Source organism: Balaenoptera musculus, chromosome 10 (genome assembly GCF_009873245.2).
Source record: "Balaenoptera musculus isolate JJ_BM4_2016_0621 chromosome 10, mBalMus1.pri.v3, whole genome shotgun sequence".
In the NCBI taxonomy this organism is placed as follows: domain Eukaryota; kingdom Metazoa; phylum Chordata; class Mammalia; order Artiodactyla; family Balaenopteridae; genus Balaenoptera; species Balaenoptera musculus.
The window spans coordinates 72,541,963-72,564,165 of record NC_045794.1 but is presented as its reverse complement, the minus strand read 5'-3'; the positions used below and the strand labels follow the sequence as shown (position 1 = coordinate 72,564,165).

At 38.0% G+C, this 22,203-nt stretch overlaps 2 protein-coding genes across 2 annotated transcripts in view; one reads left to right on the top strand and one right to left on the bottom strand.

The window, feature by feature from the left end:
* The window catches only part of TMTC3 (transmembrane O-mannosyltransferase targeting cadherins 3), a 63,745-nt gene extending 49,467 nt beyond the window's left edge, over positions 1-14,278 (bottom strand). The window contains 1 exon segment of the mRNA XM_036866474.1: positions 14,070-14,278. The gene's annotated coding sequence lies outside the window, so the exon portion shown is untranslated.
* A 213-nt stretch (positions 14,279-14,491) lies between these two features.
* The window catches only part of CEP290 (centrosomal protein 290), a 94,602-nt gene continuing 86,890 nt past the window's right edge, over positions 14,492-22,203 (top strand). The window contains 6 exon segments of the mRNA XM_036867462.1: positions 14,492-14,655; positions 15,196-15,325; positions 15,477-15,554; positions 16,542-16,611; positions 16,977-17,023; positions 18,744-18,887. Coding sequence (XP_036723357.1) covers positions 15,224-15,325; positions 15,477-15,554; positions 16,542-16,611; positions 16,977-17,023; positions 18,744-18,887 — 441 coding nt within the window. The 5' untranslated portion in view covers positions 14,492-14,655; positions 15,196-15,223.

Genomic DNA, 22,203 nt, shown 5'->3' with positions numbered 1-22,203 from the left:
TTTACTCGGATTGAGTTATTTGATGGACTTATGTTATCTGATTGGCCCCTGGGGCATAGGAGTAGTTTATGAAACAGATATAAACTATGGTTTTTCTCCTTCCCATTGCAACAAAAGCTTTTAATCTAGAGACTTCATACAAGACAATTCATAACTAAGTCATTGCTTTAGAAAAGATTCAGTGAGGGAATGTTTATAGAGTAAAAAGAACTATATGAACTGGAGGATACTGGAGAATCAACCCTACTATAAAAATAAGGTTTGAAGGTATACTCTAAAAAAACAAGCTGATCAGATACTTTTCTAGCTTGAGTAGTGTCATTAGTGTCACTTTAGTGTTATCACTTGTGGAGGGAAGAATAATGGTCCCCCAAATATGTAAATCATCTGAACCTGTGAATATGTTACCTTATAGAGCAAAAGAAACTTTACAAGTGTGATTAAATTGAGGATTTTGAGATGAGGAAATTATCCTGGATTTTCTTGGGTGGGCCAATTCAATGATAAGAGACCTCACAAGTGAATGAGGGAGGCAGGAGACTTGAAAAAGCAGAGGTCAGAGTGATATGATGGCTGGCTGTGGGCCACAAGCCAAGGATTGACAGCAGCCTCTAGAAGCTGGAAAAGACAAAGAAACACATGCTTCATTCGAGCTTCTAAAAGGACCACAGCCCTACTGACGTCTCAATTTTAGTCTAGTGAGATCCATTTTGGACTTCTGACTTCCAGAACTGTAAAATAATAAATTTGCTATTTTAAGCTACTATATTTGTGTTAATCTGTTATAGGAGCAATAGGAAATTAATACATCACTCACAGAGCCAGAAGATCTGGAACCAGAGATATATCTGCAGGAATTCTGGTCAGACCAGAGAAGAATAGGGTAGAGACCTTAAATCAGATATGAGCTGTATAAGAATATATATATATATAAACACCTATGGGAAGGTGTTGAAGTTTCTTTAGAATGAGACAGAAAAATTTCAGAATACATTAGGCTTTTAAAAGAAATGTTAATCTGAAACCAACAAATCAGAAAGGAAATTAGCTGTACCTTTTGAAGAAGTCTAGTTTTCAAATAACAGAAAAATTACCTAAGAGTTTATCTTGAATCCAGAAGAAATTTAGCATCTCTAAATGGTATGGTCTTGTACACATTATTATCATAAAAAAGTTGATGGTGTGTGTTTAAAGATTGGAGAGACCTGGCTCAACTCCTTCTCAACCACAGTAAAATGACAGTCAATATTTTTAAAAAAAGGAAGGCTATAAATTCACAATGATAAAGACAATTGGAGAGGAGACCACAGCACATTTTGGAAGCTGGAAAGGTAAAATGTTTAATAAGTGACTCAATAGAGATCAGGAAAGTGAATCCTTAGCTGAAGGGGGAAAAGCTGAAAAGTTTTCTGCACTCCTGCCAGCATCATCTCAAAAACTGATACCAAGGATCTCAGGAAGTAGGGCTAGGAATAGATGGACTTCCCGGGTGGGACAGTGGCTAAGAATACGCCTGCCAACGCAGGGGACGTGGGTTCGACCCCTGGTCTGGGAAGATCCCACATGCTGCGGAGCAACTAAGCCCGTGTGCCACAACTACTGAGCCCTTGTGCTGCAACTACTGAAGCCCGCGTGCCTAGAGCCCACGCTCCACAAAAAGAGAAGCCACCGCGATGAGAAGCCCATGCACTGCAACGAAGAGTAGCCCTCGCTACTCTTCTTAGTATAGTTTTAGACCCCCCAGTTATCTTCTACCAGTTGAAAACAGAATCTTATAAAATTTTATGACATTGGAAACAAAGAGAGGGTACTAAAAACTTCCAGAAAGAAATAATGCAGGTTCCATACCAAAGGTTAGGAATCCAAATAAATCACTTTTTTTTTACCAACAACGTTAGAAGCTGGGGGGGTGGGGGTGGGGTGAAATTCAGAAAACAAAAAGGGAATAATGATTCAAATTTCTGATGGATAATAATTTCCACCATAAAACTCTATATTAATAAACCCAAGTTTGCCAAGTAGAAAGTAGATTAAAAATACTTTAAAACATTCAAGGTCTCAAAAATGTACCTCTAATGTTTTTCTTCTCAGGAAACTAATAGAAGAGATACCCCAATAACATAAGGAAGTATACTAAGAAACGTAAAGATAGGAAAATCAGGAGATAAGGGATGCAACACAGAATTATAGCCATGCAACCAGGTCTACTACCCAGGCAACAATTAGATAGGTCAGCACATTCCTGAATGACAGTCCCAAGAATATATAACTGACAGAACACCTGATGTGTTTAAACACAGCATAAAGAAGTATTTTCCCTTTAAACTGTGTGTGTGTAATTGTAATTCAGAAAAACAAAACAAGTCAGGATATCCACCATCGGGGAGTGAAAATCAAGTCTTGTGTATGGGTTCAGAAACCTCTCAGGTTGGGGTGACAAACTGCTGTTTGATTAAATGTTCTCACAAAAAGAAACTTTAAAATTAATAGAGGAAAAAAAAAGTAAATTAAAACTATGGTTTTAATACTTTGAAATTATATTTGGGAATAAGATGTATTTGATTTTTAAAGTACTCATAATGTTTAAGAGTATTTACAGCAGACAGCAGAAGCGAGAAGAACTACAATCCTGCAGCCTGTGGAACAAAAACCACATTCACAGAAAGATAGACAAGATGAAAATGCTGAGGGCTATGTACCAGATGAAGGAACAAGATAAAACCCTAGAAAAACAACTAAATGAAATAGAGATAGGCAATCTTCCAGAAAAAGAATTCAGAATAATGATAGTGAAGAGGATCCAGGACCTCGGAAAAAGAATGGAAGCAAAGATTGAGAAGATGCAAGAAATGTTTCACCAAGATCTAGAAGAATTAAAGAACAAACAAACAGATGAACAATACAATAAATGAAATGAAAAATGCACTAGAAGGAATCAATAGCAGAATAACTGAGGCAAAAGAACAGATAAGTGACCTGGAAGACAGAATGGTGGAATTCACTGCTGCAGAACAGAAAAAAGAAAAAGGAATGAAAAGAAATGAAGACAGCCTAATAGACCTCTGGGAGAACATTAAACGCAACAACATTCGCATTATAGGGGTCCCAGAAGGAGAAGAGAGAGAGAAAGGACAAGAGAAAATATTTGAAGAGATTATAATAGAAAACTTCCCTAACATGGGAAAGGAAAGAGCCACCCAAGTCCAGGAAGCAAAGAGAGTCCCATACAGGATAAACTCAAGGAGAAACATGCCAAAACACACAGTAATCAAATTGGCAAAAATTAAAGACAAAGAAAAATTATTGAAAGCAGCAAGGGAAAAATGACAAATAACATACAAGGGAACTCCCATAAGATTAACAGCTGATTTCTCAGCAGAAACTCGACAAGCCAGAAGGGAGTGGCATGATATACTTAAAGTGATGAAAGGGAAGTACCTACAACCAAGATTACTCTACCCTGCAAGGATCTCATTCAGACAGGCAAATCAAAAGCTTTACAGACGAGCAAAAGCTAAGAGAATTCAGCACCACCAAACCAGCTCTACAACAAATGCTAAAGGAACTTCTCTAAGTGGGAAACACAAGAGAAGGAAAGGACCTACAAAAACAAACCCCCAAAATTAAGAAAATGGTAATAGGAACATACATATCGATAATTACATTAAACGTGAATGGATTAAATGCTCCAACCAAAAGACACAGCCTTGCTGAATGGATACAAAAACAAGACCCATATACACGTTGTCTACAAGAGACCCACCTCAGACCTAGGGACACATACAGACTGAAAGTGAGGGGATGGAAAAAGATATTCCATGCAAATGGAAATCAAAAGAAAGCTGTAGTAGCAATACTCGTATCAGATAAAATAGACTTTAAAATAAAGAATGTTACAAGAGACAAGGAAGGACACTACGTAATGATCAAGGGATCAATCCAAGAAGAAGATATAACAATTAGAAATATATATGCACCCAACATAGGAGCACCTCAATACATAAGGCAACTGCTAACAGCTATGAAAGAAGAAATCGACGGCAACACAATAATAGTGGGGGACTTTAACACCTCACTTACACCAATGGACAGATCATCCAAAAAAAACTAATAAGGAAACACAAGCTCTAAATGACACAATAGACCAGATAGATTTAGTTGATATTTATAGGACATTCCATCCAAAAAAAGCAGATTATACTTTCCTCTCAAGTGCACACGGAACATTCTCCAGGATACATCACATCTTGGGTCACAAATCAAGCCACAGTAAATTTAAGAAAATTGAAATCATACCAAGCATCTTTTCTGACCACAACTCTATGAGATTAGAAATGAATTACAGGGAAAAAAACGTAGAAAACACAAACACATGGAGGCTAAACAATACGTTACTAAATAACCAAGAGATCACTGAAGAAATCAAAGAGGAAATCAAAAAGTACCTAGAGACAAATGACAATGAAAACACGATGTTTCCAAAACCTATGGAATACAGCAAAAGCAGTTCTAAGAGGGAAGTTTATAGCTATACAAGCCTACCTCAAGGAACAAGAAAAATCTCAAATAAACAATCTAACGTTACACCTAAAGGAACAGGAGAAAGAAGAACAAACAAAACCCAAAGTTAGTAGAAGGAAAGAAATCATAAAGACCAGAGCAGAAATCAATGAAATAGAAACAAAGAAAACAATGGCAAAGATCAATAAAACTAAAAGCTGGTTCTTTGAGAAGATAAACAAAATTGATAAACCATTAGCCAGACTCATCAAGAAAAAGAGAGAGAGGACTCAAATCAATAAAATTAGAAATGAAAAAGGAGAAGTTACAACAGACATCGCAGAAATACAAAGCATCCTAAGAAACTGCTACAAGCAACTCTATGCCAATAAAATGGACAACCTGGAAGAAATGGACAAGTTCTTAGAAAGGTATAACCTTCCAAGACTGAACCAGGAAGACACAGAAAATATGAACAGACCAATCACAAGTAATGAAATTGAAACTGTGATCAAAAATCTTCTAACAAACAAAAGTCCAGGACCAGATGGCTTCACAAGTGAATTCTATCAAACATTTAGAGAAGAGCTAACACCCATCCTTCTCAAAATCTTCCAAAAATTGCAGAGGAAGGAAAACTCCCAAACTCATTCTATGAGGCCACCATTACCCTGATACCAAAACCAGACAAAGATACTACAAAAAAAGAATATTATAGACCAATATCACTGATGAATATAGATGCAAAAATCCTCAACAAAATACTAGCAAACAGAATCCAACAACACATTAAAAGGATCATACACCATGATCAAGTGGGATTTATCCCAGGAATGCAAGGATTCTTCAATATATGCAAATCAATCAATGTGATATACCATATTAACAAATTGAAGAAGAAAAACCATATGATCATCTCAATAGATGCAGAAAAAGCTTTTGAGAAAATTCAACACCCATTTATGATAAAAACTCTCCAGAAAGTGGGCATAGAGGGAATCTACTTCAACATAATACAGGCCATATATGACAAACCCACAGCAAACATCATTCTCAATGGTGAAAAACTGAAAGCATTTCCTCTAAGATCAGGAACAAGACAAGGATGTCCACTCTCACCACTGTTATTCAACATAGTTTTGGAAGTCCTAGCCACAGCAATCAGAGAAGAAAAAGAAATAAAAGGAAAAAAAAAAAAAGAGTAATTAACATACACTTGAGATTCTGATATATTAGCTTCAAAACTGTAATTTGAAATACAATGTTATATAATAATATATATAACATACATAATATTAAATTATTGACCATGCAATTTTTGGATTTAAGACTTTTAGTTGAAAAATATTAAGAATTTAGACAAGTTTACAAATAAATATTGAAATTTTTATAAGACCTTGGGAGTTGCTACAGTTTTAAGTTTAGTTTAGTAGCTTTATAAAAGTTGTTTGAGAAAGTTTTGCTTGTTAAGTTAGGCATCTGAAGTCCTGGAATAAAATGAATATACTAAAACTATAAATGCAGTTTTAAATTCAGGCAACTTAACTAAGTTTTAAATGTAGCTGCTTAAGGGTATTCAGTCCTTTCAATTATTATTTATTTGTTATACGTTAAAAAGGGACATGTTACTTTATAAACAGAATAAGATCTGTAGATTGAATTTAAAGGCTTAAAGAACACAAGGTTATAAAATGTTACTTAAAGATACTTGGACTGATCTCATGATTTCTAAATACAATTAGGTAATAAAAAGTTATGCAGTCACTTTAAGTTGCAAAGCAAATTCATTCAGTAATTGAAATGCTCAACTCCAACATAATAATCAAGACCCTGAACTCGATTTAACTTTTGGGGATTGTCCTCTGCTCTAGGCTTGGAATCACTGCGTAGGAGAAGCGTGTTGTTATGGAATGAGGATATGGTTTATTCTTCTCTTTCTTTACCTACATTCTTGTTAAACATAATTTTTGAGCACTATAGTGTTAGAGCAGAATGGAGAGAGAAGAAAGGAAGGAAAGCAAAAGAGCTTACTTGACCAGTATATTCAAGATAAATCTCTTACAGGTGTTTGAGGGTTCTTTGGGGACAAACCCCACATCATTAGGGACTGTCACCTGAAATTCCCTTTATGTCTACTTCCACCTTGGAAACCGGTGGTATCCAGCTTTTCTTTGCTGGGTCCCTTTGCAACCACCACCCCTACTTCCAAGCTCTACTCTCACAAGTGGCTTTTTGGGGCAGAACTTCAGATGAGTCCACAATTGAGCTCATGAGCATGCACTAAAACTAGCTCTCTCCCTTTCTCTCATTATTAAGCTCCCTGGGGTAATATTTTAAAATTCTATTTTCTTGGCCCTTTATAAACTTGGTATGGGTGAGGTGTTTAAGCAGCACCAAGTGGATTTATCAATGGGGTGCTAATCTTCACTGAGTGGATGGCATTGCAAAATGCTTACTGTTCATGACTACCACCATTATGGTTAGTTTTATGTGTCAGCTTGCCTAGGCTATAGTAGTATTCAAACACTAATCTAGGTGTTGTGCTGAAGGTATTTTGTAGATGTGGTTAACACCTATAGTCTGATGATTTTAAGTAAAGAAGATTATATTCCATAATGTGGATGGAACTCATCCAATCAGTTGAATCACCTTAAAAGCAAAATTGAAGTTTCCCTGAGAAGAAACTCTACCTCATGACTGCATTATCAGGTCCTGCTGAAGAGTTTCTAGCCTGCCAGCCTACCCTACGGATTTTGGATTCACCAGTTCCAAAACCCTCTAAGTCCATCCTTTCATATAAATGTCTTTATTTGATATATATTTGATATATGCTTAGTTATCTGGTTTGATTAAAGCTGGATATCTAAAGGGTAGGGGGGGGGTCTCAGCTTGGAAAGCTAGCCTCTGCTACTTGTGGTCATATCCTTCAATAGGTAGCCTAAACTTCTTTAAATGGTGTCATCAGGAGAGCCGGAGGGCAAATCCCAACGGACAAGCACTTTTCAAGTCTCTGCTTACCACGTATTTTTTACTATCAGTCAAGCAAGGTAAACCCAGAAGCAATGTGGGAGAGGTTATAAAGAGTTAAGACAATACTACTTTTGAAGATTCTCCACGAAAGCATATTATGAGAGAAAGGGAGAGAGAGCGCTACTTTTCATGCATGTCATGAGCTTAGTTGTGGAGTCATCTTAGGTTTTGTACAAAAAAAACCACCTGCAAGGGAAGAGGTTAGGGGAAAGGGAGAGGGTTACATAAGGACACAGATAGAGGGCAGCATAATTCACTGGGGGCCATTATTGTAACAATGTAACACATCGCTGTTAAATGTTAGTTGTGAGAATGCTATAGACTGTATGTTTGTGTCCTCCCAAAATTCATGTTAAATCCTAATGCCTAATGTAATGTCATTTGGAGGTAGGGGGCCTTGGGGAGGTGATCAGGTCATGAGGGTGGAGCCCTCATGAATGGGATTAATGCCCGTATATAAGAGATCTGAGAGAGATCCCTTGCCCCCTCTGCCATGTGACGACACAGTGAAAAGATGCCCACTACGAACCAGCTCCTCACTAGACACTGAATCTCCTGATGCCTTGATCTGAGACTTCCCAGTCTTCAGAACTGTGAGAAATAAATTCCTATTGTTTATAAACCACCTAATCTAGGGTATCGTGTTAGAGCAGAAAAACAGACTAAGAGAGGGAACTTCCAGTTCTTTTTCTAGGCACAGAAGCATATTCACCCAGATGCACATAGTTTGAGCAGATGGAATGACTGATTTATGTTTGCTTACCAAAATGGGATGTCACCACATATGTGCAAAGAATCCAAATGCAATTGAAGACCACTCATGAGCACATTACAGGCATACAAAACAATATAATTCCTTCAACAAAATTGTACTGAATGCTCACTTTTCCTAATACTCCCACAGTACAATTATGGAAAAAACAAGCCTATAGAAAAATTTTATATGAAATCTGGGAATATTTAGTCTGGAAAGGATAGTCTTCTCAGCTCAATAATTTCATGATTATATCTTTTTCAATAAGTAAAACTTTGGCTTGCATAGTTTGCGAAGTCTGTATTCACACTGACTCCTACTAATCTTTCCAGTCTCCTCATGTTGGGAGAAGACAAGTGTCTGCTTGCTGCACACTGATTCCTCTCCACGAGAACAAGGCAAAACAAAACATTTTCTGTACACAGTGGAGACTAAATTTCTCACGGCCATGCTTTATGTTAGAAGCTGGAAAAGTAAGTTACCATTCATTTTCTTGATAAGACAGCATAAAAAGAATGGAGATTAACATTTGGAATATAGGTTGATTGGTACATAGAACAGAGGTAGCAATTATAAAAGGCAAGTCTTTTTTTTTTTTAACATCTTTACTGTAGTATTATTGCTTTACAATGGTGTATTAGTTTCTGCTGTATCACAAAGTGAATCAGCTACTCGTATACATATATCCCCATATCCCCTCCTCTTGCACCTCCCTCCCACCCTCCCTATCCCACCCCTCTAGGTGGTCACAAAGCACCGAGCTGATCTCCCTGTGCTATGCGGCTGCTTCCCACTAGCTATCTGTTTTACATTTGGTAGTGTATATATGTCCATGCCACTCTCTCACTTCGTCCCAGCTTACCCTTCCCCCTCCCCTGTGTCCTCAAGTCCATCCTCTATGTCTGTGTCTTTATTCCTGTCCTGTCCCTAGGTTCTTCAGAACCTTTTTTTTTTTTTTTAAGATTCCATATATATGTGTTAGCATACGGTGTGTTTTTCTCTTTCTGACTTACTTCACTCTGTATGACAGACTCTAGGTCCATCCACCCCACTACAGATAACTCAATATCGTTCCTTTTTATGGCTGAGTAATATTCCATTGTATATATGTGCCACATCTTCTTTATCCATTCATCTGTTGATGGACACTTAGGTTGCTTCCATGTCCTGGCTATTGTAAATAGAGCTGCAATGAACATTTTGGTACATGACTCTTTTTGAATTATGCTTTTCTCCGGGTATATGCCCAGTAGTGGGATTGCTGGGTCGGATGGTAGTTCTATTTTTAGTTTTTTAAGGAACCTCCACACTGTTCTCCATTGTGGCTGTACCGATTTACATTCCCACCAACAGTGTAAGAGGGTTCCCTTTTCTCCACACCCTCTCCAGCATTTATTGTTTGTAGACTTTTAAAAGGCAAGTCTTTCTTGTGAAGTGATTTTGGTCAGATAAAACTGCTCATAAAACAACAGAGATGAAACGCAGATTCAGGCAAGCGTTCCTGTAGTAAAGCCATTTATAAAATTGTCAGATAATTTCCCTTGGTGAAAACTGAATGATTCAGAAAACTTCACGAAAAATAATAGTGGGTTTTAGTGATTTTCCTCAAAATTATATATAGTGAGCAACTGAACTAGAACTTGAGTTAAGTTTCTTGGTTCAGGGCTTCCCTGGTGGCACAGTGGTTGAGAGTCTGCCTGCTAGTGCAGGGGACGCGGGTTCGCGCCCTGGTCTGCGAAGATCCCACATGCCGTGGAGTAAGTAGACCCGTGAGCCACAACTGCTGAGCCTGCGCATCTGGAGCCTGTGCTCCGCAACAAGAGAGGCCACGACGGTGAGAGGCCCACGCACCGCGATGAAGAGTGGCCCCCACTTGCCGCAACTAGAGAAAGCCCTCGCACAGAAACGAAGACCCAACACAGCAATCAATCAATCAATCAATAAATCTTTAAAAAAAAAATTTCTTGGTTCACAGTTAGGTACAAATATATTTTAGTGCATTACAGCCTAGACCCTAGCTAACTTGTTTCCTACTGCATCCCTGGTGTCTAGCCCAAAAATATTGTTAGAATGAGTAAAGTAATAAAATTTAAGCAAGATTTTGCACTTAGTTGGGACTGTAATTGAGACCTGGCTTACAACCTTAGCTTCATTAATTATTATGAAATTGCTTAGGTTCTCAGAACCTGTTTTCACTTCAGAAAAATGAGAATAAAACTTGCCATTACGCCAGGTACCTTCAGTTCCTGAGAATATAAATGTGAATAAGAAGGTGAAGGAAGTAAGGGTAGAACAGACCAACACAGACAAAACGAAACTAATAAATAAATAAATAGAAAATAACAGTTGTAATGAATGAAAAAACAAGGAGAAAAATAAGGTGTTGCAATAAAAATAACAGATTACTACTACAAAAATAAATATGCAATTTTAAGCATAGTAAATGACATAATATGTGCTCCAGAAACATTAGCTTTCATCTCTGCCTTCCCCTGCTAAATTATGAATTAAAAACACTGAATGTGGGAATTCCCTGGTGGTCCAGTGATTAGGACTTCACATGCTCAGAGCCGAGGGCGTGGGTTCGATCCCTGGTGGGGGAACTAAGATCCCACAAGCCGTGCAGTGTAGTCAAAAAACAAACAAACAAACAAACACTGAACATGAAGAATATCTAATTCAAATTCTTGAGTAATCAAAGTTACATAATTAGAATATGATGATATTTAATATAGATTGTAAGACTGAAGAATAAGCACTTTACAAGTACTGGTTCCCAGCATGCCTGAGAAGGCAATATAGCAGTTATGAACATATCCTTTAGCCAGAAAGATTCACGTTCCATCATACTATTTAAGTTTGAGCAGAGTATTTAACCTTTCCAAACTCTGCTTTCTTAACTTAGTTGGAAAATGAGGACAAATTAAGCAGCTATTTCATTGGATTGTTATGAAGATTAAATAACGAAAAAGCTATAGTAATCAAAATAGTTTGCAGCTAGCATAAAAACAAACACGCAGATCAATAGAACAGAATAGGGAGGCGAGAAATAAACAAAGGAACCAAGAATATACAATGGGGAAAGAATAATCTCTTTAATAAATAGTGTTGGGAAAACTGGAGAACCACATGCAAAAGAATAAACTGAACCCCTATTTTATACCACTCACAAAAATCAACTCAAAGTGGATTAAAGAATTGAACGTAAGACCTAAAACCATAAACCTCCTGGTAGAAAACAAGGGGGTAAGCTCCCTGACACTGGTCTTGGCAATGATTTTTTGGATTTGAAACCAAAAGTAAAGGCAACAAAAACAAAAATAAATAAGTGGGCCTATGTCAAACTAAAAAGCTTCTGCACAAAAAAGGAAACCAACAAAATGAAAAGGCAACCTATGGAATGAGGGGCAATATTTGCAAAAATATATATATGAAACAGGTTAATATCCAAAATATATAAAGAACTCTTACAACTGAATAGCAAAAAAAAAAAAAAAAAAAAAATCTGATTGGGCATCCCTGGTGGCGCAGTGGTTGAGAATCTGTCTGCTAATGCAGGAGACACGGGTTCGAGCCCTGGTCTGGGAGGATCCCACATGCCGCGGAGCAACTAGGCCCGTGAGCCCCAACTACTGAGCCTGCGCGTCTGGAGCCTGTGCCCAGCAACAAGAGAGGCCACGATAGTGAGAGGCCCGCGCACCGCGATGAAGAGTGGCCCCCACTTGCCGCAACTAGAGAAAGCCCTCGCACAGAAACGAAGACCCAACACAGCCAAAAATAAATAAATAAATAAATAAATAAATAAATAAATAAATAAATAAATTTTAAAAAATAAAATAAAATTACTCTAGGCATGTAATTCTAAAGTTTAAAAAAAAAATCTGATTAAAAAATGGGCACAGGAACTTCTTCCCAAGAAGACACGTAATGGCCGACGGGTACATGAAAAGGTGCTCACCATCACTAATCATCAGTGAAATGCAAATCAAAATTACAATGAGATTATCAATTACTTTACACCTGCTAAGAACGGCCATCATCAAAAAGAGATAACAAGCATTGGCAGCAAGGATGTGGAGAAAAGGAAACACTTGTGCACTGTCGGTGGGAATGTAAATTGATGCAGCCATCACAGAAAACAGTATGGGGTTCCTCAAAAAATTAAAAACAGAACTATCATACTATCCAGCAATTCCACTTCTGGGTATATATCCGAAGAAAACAAAATCACTATTCTGAAGTGATATTCATTCAGCATTATTTACAATAGCCAACCCATAGAAACAACCTAAGTGTAAATCGATGGATGAAAGGATAAAGAAAATGTAGTATATACACACAATGGAGTATTATTCAGCCACAAAAAAGAAATCTTACCATTTGTAACACCATGACAACACGGAAGGACCATGAGGGCATTACGCTAAGTGAAATGCCATACAGAGAAGGACAAATACTGTGTGATCTCGTTTATATGTGGGATCTAAAAAAACCGAATTCATAGAAACAAACAGATCAGTCAACAGGTACAAACTTTCATTTAAAAGATATATAATTTCTGGGGACATAATGTACAGCATGGTTTAAAAAAACGTTAATGGGGCTTCCCTGGTGGCACAGTGGTTGAGAATCTGCCTGCCAGTGCAGGGGACACGGGTTCGATCCCTGGTCTGGGAAGATCCCACATGCCGCGGAGCGACTAGGCCCGTGAGCCACAACTGCTGAGCCTGCGCGTCTGGAGCCTGTGCTCCGCAACGAGAGGCCGCGATAGTGAGAGGTCCACGCGCCGCGATGAAGAGTGGCCCCCACTTGCCGCAACTAGAGAAAGCCCTCGCACAGAAACGAAGACCCAACACATCCATAAATAAGTAAATAAATAAATAATTAATTAAAAAAAAACAAACGTTAATGAACAGTGTTTGACATATCATCTTACAGTAAAGGACTAGGCAAAATTATAATTCCTACAGATCTTCTGACTGTCTTTAAATGTATCTCACAAAATCAGTATATCTGTTTTTATTTTCTACTGAGCTATTTCTACTGAACGGTTTGGAAAGAAATCAATTGTTTTCAAAAGTAAACTTCAATATCAATTATAGGGAAGAAATGAAAGAAAGTGCTTAAAAAAAAAAAAAAGATAAAGATGAGAGGCACTGCTCCAAAGAGTTTTAAATGTCATTTGGTTTTCAAGTCTACATCTTCTTAAGAAAGTTTTCCTAGTGCCGTATCATACTCCAGCATGGCTGAGAGCAGCCAGATGAGCAAAACTTGCAAAATAAGAGCTGTAAACACCTGAGAAGTCGTTTTCATAGAAAGGCACTCTCCGTCACCAAGCAAGTGACAGCAACAGGGCTGGTGAGTACTGAGGCCCCTTCTCTCTCCACCCCCCGCAGTGGCCTGGGCAAGTTATAACCTCTCCTCTCTAGAACCTTCCCTCTACACCTACTAGCTCCTCAACCTTCAAGTCCTTCAATCCACGAAGGTAATAGCGCTACAGGCAAGGCGACCAGGGTCAGAGGATGCGGTGTCCCCAGTTCCTCATTCGCCCCCAAACCATGATCGCGGCCCCCAGTCCACTATACAGACAGATTCTGATACAGAAGAAGGCTAAAACTTTTTCTTCTTACAGAGGGCACCACCCGGAGCGTCGCCGGCAAACGCCCAAGGAGAGGGCGGGGTCTTCCCACCTCTTCAGACTCCGGCCCCAACATTAAGAGCTTCTTTCAGCCGGGATCGCTACCCTCAACTCCTCCCCCACCGCTGACCAACAGCCCGACCTCACCTGAGAGCGGTTCCACCAGGGAATGGCTTAGAGAAACCTCGGGAAGAGCGGTCCGGCGAGAGACGCCACCGAAGGCACAGTCATGGTCCGCCTTGTTCAGGCGACCAGTGCAGACACGCCTCGGCCGCCGCGCCTCCCGCCTCGAGGCGGTTCCCCCGGACCCCGGTACAGTCTCAGCCTCCCGCACTGCACGCCGGGAACGGCCTAGCTCCACTTCTCAGACTTCAGCGTCCAGGACGCCCCGGCCTCCAAGCAAACTGCACTCTGGGATTTGCAGTCCTCAACCCAGGCCTTCTCCCCGCCTTTAACACAGAGTCCAGGGACCCCGCTGCGGAATCTAAACGTAAAGCATTACCCACGGTCGTGAATAGTAGGCGACGCTTGCATCCGGGCTCTTGCTCCGGCCTCGGCTAGGTGGGAAATGCGTCGCTTAGCAGCCGCCGCCGCTATTACTCGCTCTAGATCCGTTGGCGGGATCCAGTGTCCGATTGGAACCGCGCTGGGGAGCGGTGAGGCGTGGCGGCGGGGCTCGGCTGGGTGGGTGCGGTAGCTGAGGGGCAGCCTCTGGATGCCAGGCTTGGTTTAGGTGGGTGGATCCTGGAGAGCGCGGACAGAGAGTTCTTCCCGCAAAGGTTCTTTAAGCCTAACGGCCCAAATAAACAACAGCCCCTTAGCCTTTGATTTGCAGTCCATCTGCCTTCCCCTCGCTTCAGCCTTGGTTTCTCGGGCCCAACTGCACTCATTTCAATCGTTTACTTTCTCGCTTTTTTTTTTTTTCTTTTCCCCTTAATCCTAGCTCCTGTTTCTCAGAATCAGGGGTCAATTTCAGCCTCCCAAGCATCGAGCGCTTTGGTGGTATGGGGGCGTGGAGGAAGGGGGCACAGAATCTTAGTTCTGGCTTAGATTAGTTTAACCATGGAAGCCATCATAATTTAGCCGATAAAATATCTGATGATTTGTCGCAACTGCTGTAATTTTGATCAAGGCTATTTTACCCACATATCTGTTATACAATTAAGGAGCCATACCTCTTTGCTAACATCGTGGAGAGTTGTAATAGCATAATCTGTAAAAACAGTAATGCTGTTTACCTTGAAAATGCTAATACCCACTTGTCTTGTTACAGAAAGTACAGCACAGTGAAAGAATTCAAGATGCCACCTAATATAAACTGGAAAGAAATAAGAAAAGTTGACCCAGATGAGTTGCCTCGTCAGGAAGAACTGGCAGATAATTTATTGATTTCCTTATCCAAGGTACTTAATTGATAAATAATATATAGATATATACATACAACTATGATAGTCTAAGTTGTCCCTGAAATCACTGATTGGTACAACTGGAAGATTTCTTGTATTTTGCTTAAGGGTTATAAAATATGAAATAGTTGCTTTTCTCTTTACTTAGGTGGAAGTAAATGAGCTAAAAAGTGAAAGTCAAGAAAATATGATACACCTTTTCAGAATTACTCAGTCTCTAATGAAGGTTTGTATACAGTAGGTTTTAATAATAGCTTTGACTATTAGAGAAAGTGTAAGAATCTCTTCTTAGATAATTTAATCTCTGTGAAAGTACTTTGTAAAATCTAAATGACCACTAAAAAATGAGATATCTTCAAATGTCAACTGAGAATTTTAGGTGAAAAACATTGCTCGTTTCTGCTCTAAAGTTCCTAAAAGAGTGTGTAGGGGAAACAGAATGGTTATGTTTAAAAAAGCATAAGGAGGTCCTATGTTAATTATGTTACAGTTTGTTACAGTAGCTGACTACTGTTGGGATTTGTTAGGAGGGGAAGAGATTTAGGTGTGAGAAAACTTTATAAAGGTCAAAGACAGATGAGTAGTTTTAGGTAAGTGGAGGGCAGTGGTAAAGTGTTAAGGAGATTCTAGAGCTGGAGGTTACTATAAATAAAAACTAGGAATAGAAAGTATGCATGTTCTTTACATTTAAGGAGACAAGTACAGAAAGTTTATAATAGCAGGTTGTAGAGGAAACAATGTTGGGTTTAGTTTAGAATAGGCTGTCTAGGGCCTTTAAAGACGTATTTTATGCTATCAGCAATTAGGAGCCATTAAAGGTTTTTGAGCTATAATTGGTAGATACAAAAATATGCCTTAAGAGAGTTAAACTTATGAAGGAAGTTAGACAAAATTATGGACTAGAATAATGAAAATTAGAATAGAATAAAAGAGATAGTTGAAAACATTACAAAGAGAAAAGTTGCAATGCTACATGTAAGACTTGAGGGAAAAGAGGAAACAAAGATGTTTCAAACTCTTAGGAATCTAGAAATTATAGCCTTAAGAAAATCATCTATTCATTCGACAAATGTTTGCTGAATGTCTCCTTGTGCCAGGCATTGCAGGCAGTAAGTACTGGGATAGCAAATACAAAACAAAATTCTTATTTTCAGTGCTTACAGTCTAGTGTAAAGGCATACTGAGATAACTTTTTTTTTTTCTTAACGTTTAGATGAAAGCTCAAGAAGTAGAGCTAGCTTTGGAAGAAGTTGAAAAAGCTGGAGAAGAACAAGCAAAATTTGGTAAATGCCTTGGGGAAAAGATTATTATGGTGTTAAATAGTGGATTTCATTTATTCACTAAGCAGTGGAGAATTAGCTTTAATATATTGGGTTGACCAAAAAGTAAGATCTTATGGACAAATCCAAACAAAGTTTCTGGCCAACCCAATATTTTATAAAATGTGTATACTCAGTTTATTTTGAAAGATTTTTCTAGAACTCCTATTTCATGGATCAGGTACAAAATAGTTATTTTCTTATGCTACCTTATCATTACAATCATGATGGACTCTTTAAAAATTAATTTTATTATTTTATTGAAAATTATTGAAAAGTTTGTTTTGAGATAAATCTGACCAATTGAAACATTTATCTTTTTTTAATAGAAAATCAATTAAAAACTAAAGTAATGAAACTGGAAAATGAACTGGAGGTATGTTCTTTTGTATTCCTTAGGGTGTAATCATTGTAAATATTATTTTCAATTATTATTTTAAAATTTTTTCTTTATAATTAGCTGGAAAAATCACTGGAATGATATTGTGTTTATAATTGTTTGTTCAGTATATATTTTACATGCCTATTTATGTATCTTAAATTCTACTAAGGATTGCACATCCAATTGTGAACAAAATAAAAACATTGAATAACCTCATGGAGCTTATAGTCCAGGGAAATATACAGAGAGATTACTATAACTGAGGTGGAATGAGGCATGTTGGAATTTGAGGAACAGTGACAGAAGGGTGTAGGAGAAGAGGTGGCTTTTGAGAAATCCAAGAGCCAAAATGTGAATGTATTGTTAAGGAACTGAATACATTGAGATTACTGAGACTGTGGGAAAGAATGTGATACAAATGGATTAGCCTTTATAAGGAGGAAGGACCTTTTTCCTTGGTAAAAGGGAGGAAGGAAGAATGGATATGAACAGAAGTTTTTGATGTTTGTAGGTTTAGTGCCTGGAATTTGAGAGGATGGAGAGGTCATCTGCTAAAAATAAGAGTGAAAGATCTGTGGTCAAATTTTAAAGAAGTCAGATAAAACCAGAAATATAGTGGAGAATGAACTGGAGATTTCAGTCTCTGGAGTCAGATAGTTTACGTTCAAACCCTGGTTTTTTAGCATGTTAACTCTGTGAATTTAGATGGTTTATTTTCTATTCCCTGTCGTATATCCAGCTTCTAGGGAAATACCAGTCATTCTCAATAAATACTTGTTAAGTGAGCTATGAAGTAAGATCGATTCTGTGTTAGTGTTTAGCAAGGCAACTACTATAGAATAGAAGGATAGGACAGTTGGAGATGTTGGTAAGAAAGTGCTTTTTGAAGGAGGTTAAGAGTAAGAAAAGTTTAGTTAAGGTAGAAGAGTTACAGAACTGTATGCTAGGGAGATGAATGTGAAACAGATTAGATGACTAAAGGATTTCTGATGTTTTTGACTATGACCCAAAGTAACAGGAAAATGAAGCAAAATGTATTTAGTCTGCTGCAAAATTTTAAAGATAATCTAATTTTGGGTGTTCAATATGGTAGCACTAGCTACATGTGGACATTAGCATTTAAATTAATTACAGTTTAAGTTAAGAATTCAGTTCTTTAGTTGCACTAGCCACATTTCAAGTGCTCAGTAGACACATGTAGATAGTGGCTACTGTATTGGGCAGTGCAGAGAACATTTCCTTTATCCAGAAAGTCCTTTCAGATAACACTGGTCTAAATAGTCAGTGGTATGAGGGAAAGGGCAGGTTAAGAGCACCATGGCTCAGTGGCTAGGGTGGAGGCTCTGGTGATTTGTAGCCTGGTTTCAGAGCTCTGATTCTCAGGGGAAGCCTAGATAGTTCAGCTCAAAGATCGTTGTATGCCTTTGCACTTTACCCTGGTGTCTGTGGCTCAGCGGCTATAACAGAGCCTGAGTGATTGACTGTTAATTCTTCATACTCTGGATGGCTCAGGAAGAGCTTAAGGGGTTGTCAGCCTGTGAACTAAAGCTTAAATATGCTTAATAAAAAAAAATTGTTTTTAAGCAACATGATTTTAAACATCTCGTGCTGATTATGATAAAATTTAAAGTCAAGATAATTATTTTTGTTGTTGATTCATTTGAATCTCCAGATATAATGGAATTAATTTATACTTTTGGTTTATTACTTTAAGATGGCACAGCACTCTGCAGGTGGACGTGACACTCGCTTTTTACGAGATGAAATTCGCCAACTTGAAAAGCAGTTGGAACAAAAAGATAGAGAATTGGAGGACATGGAAAAAGAATTAGAGAAAGAAAAGAAAGTTAATGAGCAAGTAAGGCACAGTTTTTCAATGACTCTTAACTGTTCAAATTACCAAAAAACACCACCTGTTTATGCTTTTTATAATTATTAGTGACAGTTTCAATTTTTATGTTTTATGTTATTTGTGGGAATTGATGTACGCTTATTGCTAAGGTTTTATGTAACAGTTCATGTTGTCATCATGTCTTTAAAATATAATGGATCAGGTACATCTAGAGAATGAATATGACCTAGAGATTAATTCTTTATACATGGAGGTACCTTTTTCTCCGGACGTTAGAATTCTTCACATAAAGTTGATGATTTGATCTGGAATATTGGTATGAAGAAATTAATAGGCATTCAGAAACAATTGATTTGGGCTTCCCTGGTGGCACAATGGTTAAGAATCCGCCTGCCAATGCAGGGGACACGGGTTCGAGCCCTGGTCTGGGAAGATCCCACACGCCGCAGAGCGACTAAGCCCATGCACCATGACTATTGAGCCTGTGCTCTAGAGCGTGAGAGCCACAACTACTGAGTCTGCTTGCTACAACTGTTGAAACCCACACGCCTAGAGCCTGTGCTCCACAACAAGAGAAGCCACCACAATGAGAAGACCGTGCACTGCAATGAAGAGTAGCCCCCGCTCGCTGCAACTAGAGAAAGCCCATGCACAGCAACAAAGACCCAATGCAGCCAAAAATAAATAAATAAAATTAAAAAAAATTTTTTGATTTTCTTATTTTTCATAACATAGTTTGGGGAAAACGATATTTATTTGTATTTATATTAGTAGTAGACTTGGAAATTAATCTTTTAGTGATGTATTCAATAATAATTTTTTAATTTTCAGGTGTACCTCACTTTATATAATACGTAGGTTCTTAAAAAGTGTTAATCTCACCATTTTGTAAATCAATTCATATTTTAAACCATGACATGTCATCTTTTATACAAGCATAGTTTATTATTACCTCTTATGTTATACTTGTTATTTATAAAATAATTCATGCAATGTTCACTTAAATTTAGTTTGAGGAAAAAATTATTTTTTTGCTGATAAGTTTGTATTTCCTGTCAGAAAATAGTATGCTTTCTTTTTTTACCTCAGCTGTCAGTGAACTTAGTCCAAAATCTGGTGCCTACATGTATTAACTGTCCCATCCCTGGTGCCCAGAAGCTTTTTCTCCCTTTGTGTCCTTTATAAGGTCAATATTGTATCACATCCTGATAATCTTATTTTGTCCATTGTTCTCTTGGAAATGGATGGTTATAAATTTTAAGTAAACGACATTGATTATGAGGTAACATTGCTATTTAAAAAGAATTCATCATAGACTGATTTGTAAGGAAAAGCATCCCCATTCTTGATATATCTATTTTATTATATAGTTTGGAAGTCATGTAAAAGTGAGCCACCTGTACAGTTTTTGCAGTGGAAAAAGTATGGATTGATGCCACCTGAAGGTTAGGAATAAGCTCCTAGAGGATTATTTGTTTAGTTGACTCAGTGAAACATAACAGATCTATAGATTTCTTAATCATGAAGGGTCCAACCTATGCTATACAGTAATAGAATTGCTTAGGGAGGTGTCCGTGTATGTGTTTTTCTGGGCTATTGTTCTTTTGTCTAGCCCATATATTAGTCAACTTCTCACCATTGATACCATACACTGTTAGCTAATCAGAACCACCATGTCCATTCGTATCTTAGACTACTATCTTCATTCATAGGCACACACACAGACAACTTGAATATATGGCCTATGTACCTTTCCAGCTGCTAGATTTCTTGAAGTAGAATATGGATATGAGTTGCTTTAGCAATTTCTTCTTTGCCCTTAACCAGTCATTCAGTTTTACTGAGTACTTATAGCATGCCAGAGACTGTGCTAAATACTGAGGATACAGTGGGCAACACTATTCTGCTTCTCAACGATATTCACTGTCAATAACAAAGGTAACATAAGATAATATGATAGTCTGGGGATACGTAAGGATATAAGAATACTCTGGAGTACTCTGGGGAGGTATACCTGAGTCAGTCTTGAGGTTCAAGAAGTGATCTGTAAACTGAGACCTGAAATAAGAGTTAGCCTGGAAGAGGGAATGGGATGTAGGTGATGGTTAAGGAAAAGGCATTCTGGGTAGAAGATACAGTGTTTACTAAGACCTAGAGGTAAGAGATAGCATGGTGTATTCAGGGAACTACAGTTATTCATTCTGGCTGGAATATAGGTAAAAATAGCTAGTGTAGAGTCCTTACTATGTGCCAGATACTTTATATGCATTAATTCATTATTCCTCATTTGATACTTATATGAGAGAGGTGACATTTCCCCCAGGCTACAGGTGAAGAAACAGACACAGAAAGGGTAGGTAATTGCCCATGGTTACACAACTAATAAATGATAAAGCCAGGATTTGATCCAGATTTACTCAAATTCTGTGCTCTTATCTGCTGTGCTACCCTACCTTTCCAGCTTTAACATTTATGATCCTCTAGAGAGATAAGCAAAGGCCACTACCTGAGGAATTTGGTCCTTTTTCCAAAAAGGAGCCAGTGAAGGATTTTGAACTCAGGGATATCATGATCAGATTTGTACTTTTCAAATTTACTTTCCTCTGTGGAGAGTGGATTGAAGGGGGCCAAGACTAGTAAGGAGACATTTGTGCTAAGTCAGTGTGATGATGGACTAATTAGTGACTGAGGGGGATTAGGGACATAGACATGCTTGAGGGATGTAAATGTAATTGGATATGATGAATGATTGGTTGTTGGTGAAGAGGGAGGAATGGGTAGTCCACCTAATTTTCTGGGTTGGGCCACTGGATAGGTAGATAGCGCCATTCACTTAGAAGTGACACAAGGGGAGTTTAGAAGGTTTGTGATTATTATTTGTTTTGTACCTGTTGAGTTTGAGGTCCCTATGGGCATATTCAAAAAGGATATCTGGATAAGAAACTCGAGAGATACTGGGTAGATGATAAGAATTTGTGGGTCATCAGCATAGATACTGAAGCAATAGAAGTGATTGTAAGGCAGATGTCTGAGGTATAGAAATGTCTAATGCAAGAGGAAGAGGTGCTTCAAGGAACAGCCCAAGAAAGGACAAATATCAAGAGTATGATGTTTCAAAACCAAGGGAAAGGAGCATCAGTAGTATTAAATGCTTTAGCCTTAAGTTCTTGACATGTCTCTTCTTGTTAAAATTTTCCAATTCAAAACAGGATGGGAGTGTTTCTTAACTTCCAGATGATAATAATAATAATGGTAAAATTCTAAGATTCGTATAGCACATTGCATTTTATTATGAACTTTCTTTAAACTTTTATTTTTGAAA